A 5,401-nucleotide genomic window follows, 5' to 3' on the forward strand; every position below is an offset into this window, starting at 1 on the left:
CTCTAAAGCATTTCGAAAGCTTAGGTGTAACAGATAATGGAGTTATAATGAACTTGAGGGTAAAATTTTGCAGCTTTGGTGGAATTAAACCACAAAAGTTAAAGTGGGAAAATGGAGGAGCTCCAAAATTCCTAATACCTGAAGAAGTCCTACAAAACCTACTCAATGACGGCTGTCTTATTTCGGAGATCAGCAATATCTTATGCGTTTCACAAAGAACAATTTATAGAAGAATGGAAGAGTATGGGCTTAAAAAGCATAACTTTACAGAAATGTCTAATGAAGAGTGTGATTCAATTCTGAGCACTGTGACTCAAGAGTTTCCTAATTGTGGCGAAGTTATGTTACGAGAACTGTTAAGGGAACGTGGGATACGAATTCAAAGGCAAGTGCTAAGAGAAAGTTTGCAGAGAATTGATAAAGATGGTATTCAGTTTAGAAGCAAAAGGAGGCTGCACCGTCGAATCTATAACGTGCAAGGGCCAAACCACTTGTGGCATATAGACACAAACCACAAATTGGTGCGCTGGTATTTTATAACTACTGGGATCGTTGATGGGTTTAGCCGGTTACCTGTCGGTTTATTTTGCACCGATAACAATAAATCGGACACTATTCTTCAATGTTTTCAATTCGCAGTCGGCGAATATGGTCTTCCAAGCAGATTGAGGTGTGACAAAGGGAAGGAAAATGTTCTCGTAGCAGATTACATGCTAGAAAAGCGTGGAACTGACAGGCGAAGTGTGATAGCAGGTAAAAGTACACACAACCAAAGAGTGGAAAGACTTTGGAGAGACATTTTTAGTGGAGTGTTGTCTTATTTCTATAACCTGTTTTACTTTATGGAAGACAAAGGTATTTTAGATGCGACAAATGGATTGCATTTGTCTGCATTGCATTATATATATATGCCCCTAATTGTTGCTAAGCTTGAATGGTGGAGACAAGCATGGTCTACTCACCGATTGAGAACAGTCAACTCTTCTCCCATCAGATTGTGGGTTTCTGGACAGATGACCAATCCTGTGGGTATTGCCCCTCATGAGGTTGATCAACTTTATGGAGTAGAAGGCTATTTATCCACTGAAGAGGAAGAACCTGAGGAGAATGAGAGACCAATCTTTGTTTTTCATCAGCAGATAAGTCAAAATTGTTTTCAAGAGCTTTCAGAAACTATAACGGATGATTCTAAACATGAGAACAGTGGAATTAACAGCTATTTACGGGCTCTGGATATAATAGAAAAATATATCCAAGAATAATAATCTGACATTGAAAGTTGTGAATTTTGGTGTATTTTGATTGATTTATTTTTTATGAGTAATTTTTTGGATACATTCTCACTTCGCTTAATGTGAACTGGAAAATTAACTCATCAAAATTAAGTTATGAACTGAGAACCAAGTTCAGAATTTGTTTTGTTTTGAGGGCTCAGAAAGTTGTCTATGTTACATATATATAATCCATGTAAATAGTATATATATATATTATTTTCTTCTTTACTTTTCTTCTTGTTGAAGAACTATATTAACTGGATTTGAATTGTTTTTTTGTTATTAACATGGTGTATATATATAAGAGCCTTTATATATGTTGTAAGTTTTATGTTCAAACAAATTCTTCCTGTGGCACCCTGTATCTTAAAGTAATTTGATTGCATCTTAAATGATTGAAAAGTTCTTTTTAAAATGCATAAAGCTATATTTCTTTAACAAAAAATATTATTATTTAAATTACAGATTTCTATGGGGATACTATCATATAATACTGTCTTTCTTCTTTAGCAACAACTAATAGTATACATGGCTTCTATCGAAAATATTCTTACTGACATAGGTTTATTAAACCTTCTCCCCCGATTTAATGAAGAAAAGGTGGATATCAATATTGTTATGGCTGCTACGGATGAGGATCTGAAACGTCTGGGAGTGCAAAGGTTGGGTGACAGGATCCGTCTTAAGGACATGTGTCGTCAAAAAAATTCTAATAGTAGGGAAGGCCCGTCCAGTAGAATCAGAGAAGAGAGAAGAACACTATTCGCGCCATATGCAAGACAGACAAATGGAAACTGCAGCAGAAGCAGCAGCAGTAGTAAACCAAATGGTAGATCAAAAAAAGCAAAGAAAAGAACTTGGACAGGCCAGTTTGTCTGCTTAGCTGACAGAACAAGAACAAAATTACCAACACCTTCAGAAAAGCAAGTGCTACATAATGCTGGCCTTGGTTTAAAAAAGATTTCTTTTGATATTGATGATGATGAGACTGACGTTTACACCAAATTAATGGCAGATGCACAAAACAAAGAGAATGGAGAAACTGAAGGTTTTCCAACTTTAAAACATTGTGGCGGGTTTGAGTTATTAAAATGTATCCCAAATTGCAGGATCCTTGAACCTTTGAATTGCAAACTAAGTTCCATATCTTTGAAAGCTACCATAGGACAAGGAAAGATTTATATACGTCCAATTCAAAAGTCGTTGTCGGTAATACCTCTGCAAAAGGCAAGTACAGTAACAACTTCTATCAAAGAAAAATGTTTAAATTGTTTTGAGGAGTTTTGTCTCGAAGAACTGAGACAACATACTGAGTTATGCATGCCATACTATGAATCTAGTGATGATTCAGAAGTTGCATTACCCCCTGTGTTATCAAATGAGGTGACCCATGAAGAGGAAAACAATGAAATAACTGAAACTGAATCTGCTTTTCGAATAAGCTATGAGTACATTCCAGAAACAAGAGATCAAAAGCAGGATAATGCTAATAACAACGAAGAATTTGATCTCAATGCAAACATTAACAACATCATCAGTTATTGCATTGATAATCAAGTGAATTCACCAGTCGAGATATTACGGTATATGCAGCAGAAGTTAGTTCAAGGTCGAAGTTTAGAAATAACTGATATTGCGGTTCATGATGACAGACCAACAAATTTTATCATGGTTGATCGGGCCAATCTTATTGAAACTGGTTTAGAAGAGATACGGGAACTGCAAAATAAGTTGATTTGTTTATCTGTGCAGTTTTATGGTGAGGTAGGAAAGAGTATTATTTTTATCTTCATGTTTAATATTAAGATTGTTTTTTTGTTCATCAGTTAATTTGTTTATTTTACCAGACATGTTTGTGTAATCATTATATTATATTATTTATCATTTATATTATTATATTTTTAGTTGGCAGAAGATTATGGAGGGCCAAGAAAAGAGTTTTTTCAACAGATAATAAGAGAAATCAAAGAAAAATACTTTGATTGTGAAATAAACTTGTTTCCTTTAAGTGATTATTATGATATTGGAATAGTTTTTGGTACGTAATTACACTCAGCGTTATACCACTGTGAGAAATTGAAAAAAGGAACACAAAAACATTTCTTGTTGTTGTGAGCTTCTTAAAAACTAAAAAAAAATCTAAAAAGATAAATATTCTATGAAAATGAGTGTTTATTCTTATTTTTTTAGGCTTGAGTTTGCTTCAGAATGGTCCATTTCCACAGTTTTTGGAAGAAGATGACCTGCAAAAAATATTTTTTAACGAAGAACCTGGCAAATTCAATGAACTCCGAAGAGCTTTCAAGGATCTTGGAATTTTCCAAGTTTGTATTATATATTTTTGGATGTTTCTCTAAAAGAAGCTTTTTCTCATAAAGCTTTCTCTTAACATACCGTATTTCCTCTTATCCGTCTGTTTTCTAATACCTAAATTCAGCATTTTAAGGTTTATTAGAGGGGGCGTTAATAGAGGAAATACGGTAAGTAAATACATAAGGAAAAGATCTGTTGAGCATTGTATTTACATCTACACTCAATGAGTTTATTTATCATTATAATTAGTTATCATTGCTTTCAGATTGTGGAAGCCTTTCCTATCATGCTACACCTTTTCCGACCCAATCCTAATGCTACTTTCACTTTTAAAAAACTGGTCAACTTGCTTCAGCCAAAATGGGCAGCTGAAGGGTCAAACGAACATTACAGGCAGAAAAAGCTTTATCCGTCATTAATGAAATATTTGAGGCAAGCACATGGTAAGTGTCAAATTTAAATTTCCACGCGCTCGCTCCGCTTTTCTATAAACTAAATAGCCAAACATTTTTTATTTTGTATGAGCAGAGTTTCACAAAGGAAGCTGGCTTCTGCTACCTTAAGGGAAGAAATTATGTGCGGAAGAAATATCTATATATAAACTTTCTATTTTTGTTACTGTTTAGGTGGAAAACGTTCGGGTGTTTCGCTTCCCGATGTACTAAGGTTTGTCACTGGAAGTGAAGAAGAGCCTTTGTTAGGATTTGCACTGGCCCCTTCGATAAAATTTGTTCCGGTGATGGAAGAAGGTCGATTTCTTCCGACAAGTAACACTTGCATTAATCAATTGCAATTACCAATGGAAAGTAATGCTATTTCCCTTCCAGACGAAAACGCTCTGTTCGGTTTATATGACTTAGCCTTTTCTAGTCGATTTTTTGGACAAATTTAAAAGTCGTCGACAGTTTTATTATTTATGCCTATTAGGAACTTAACTCTTGTGATTAAATGCAAACATTTATGCTTTCTTTCGTTACCTTTTCACTGATTCAAAACTTATTTTATAATTGGTAGTTGTTTACTTGTAAACTTCGTTTTGTTTACGGTGTCCCTTTCCAAAGGGACACTTAATTTTTGTTTTATTCAGAGAGAATATTTTTTATATTTTAGCTCTTATCGTTTGTATTCATTTTCTTATATTATAGGAGAATAAATGTTCCGTAGTTTCTTCAGAAATTTTCGATGTACTTTGCAAGATTAGACTGACGCTTAATCGTAACACTATGGTAAAGTGTTCCCGCGAAATTGTTAATTTTCTAAGAAATTCAGAGGTTACCATTTTTTAATTTTAATTTTGATTGAGGCGCCAAAACTATCGAATAATTTATCGCATGCAAACAGCGCATCGAATAATTTAGCGCATGAATTCAGCGCATCGAATAATTTATCGCATGCAAACAGCGCATCGAATAATTTAGCGCATGAATTCAGCGCATCGAATAATTTAGCGCATGCAAACAGCGCATCGAATAATTTAGCGCATGCAAACAGCGCATCGAATAATTTAGCGCATGAATTCAGCGCATCGAATAATTTATCACATGCAAACAGCGCATAATCGAATGAATTCATCGCATAATCGAATGAATTCATCGCATAATCGAATGAATTCATCGCATAATCGAATGAATTCAGCGCATAATCGAATGAACTTAGCGCATAATCGAATGAATTTAGCGCATAATCGAATGAATTTTTACAAAATCGAATGAATTTTAACAAAATCGAATACAATTAGCGACAAATAGTGTTTTATGACCGAATGAAATCATCGAATAAGGCAGCCTTGGCGTTCCATAGTAGACAGTAAATTT

The 5,401-nt window shown here is 34.4% G+C and overlaps 1 protein-coding gene across 1 annotated transcript; it reads left to right on the plus strand.

The window, feature by feature from the left end:
• The first annotated feature begins 1,658 nt into the window (after positions 1 to 1,658).
• Positions 1,659 to 5,094, plus strand: LOC130612123 (uncharacterized). The gene is made up of 5 exons (XM_057433411.1): positions 1,659 to 3,038; positions 3,180 to 3,312; positions 3,465 to 3,598; positions 3,853 to 4,030; positions 4,214 to 5,094. The coding sequence occupies exons 1-5, from the start codon at positions 1,803 to 1,805 to the stop codon at positions 4,477 to 4,479; spliced, it is 1,947 nt and encodes a 648-aa protein (XP_057289394.1). The 5' UTR covers positions 1,659 to 1,802; the 3' UTR covers positions 4,480 to 5,094.
• The last annotated feature ends 307 nt before the right edge of the window (positions 5,095 to 5,401 follow it).

This window comes from Hydractinia symbiolongicarpus, chromosome 10, assembly GCF_029227915.1.
Source record: "Hydractinia symbiolongicarpus strain clone_291-10 chromosome 10, HSymV2.1, whole genome shotgun sequence".
Classification (NCBI taxonomy): domain Eukaryota; kingdom Metazoa; phylum Cnidaria; class Hydrozoa; order Anthoathecata; family Hydractiniidae; genus Hydractinia; species Hydractinia symbiolongicarpus.

Bases quoted from the DNA above. Each gene is read 5' to 3' on its own strand.
- LOC130612123 (XM_057433411.1), top strand. From the start codon at position 1,803: ATGGCTTCTATCGAAAATATTCTTACTGACATAGGTTTATTAAACCTT. The intron at 3,039-3,179 runs GTAGGAAAGAGT...TTATATTTTTAG, and splicing joins CTGTGCAGTTTTATGGTGAG to TTGGCAGAAGATTATGGAGG. The intron at 3,313-3,464 runs GTACGTAATTAC...TTATTTTTTTAG, and splicing joins TGATATTGGAATAGTTTTTG to GCTTGAGTTTGCTTCAGAAT.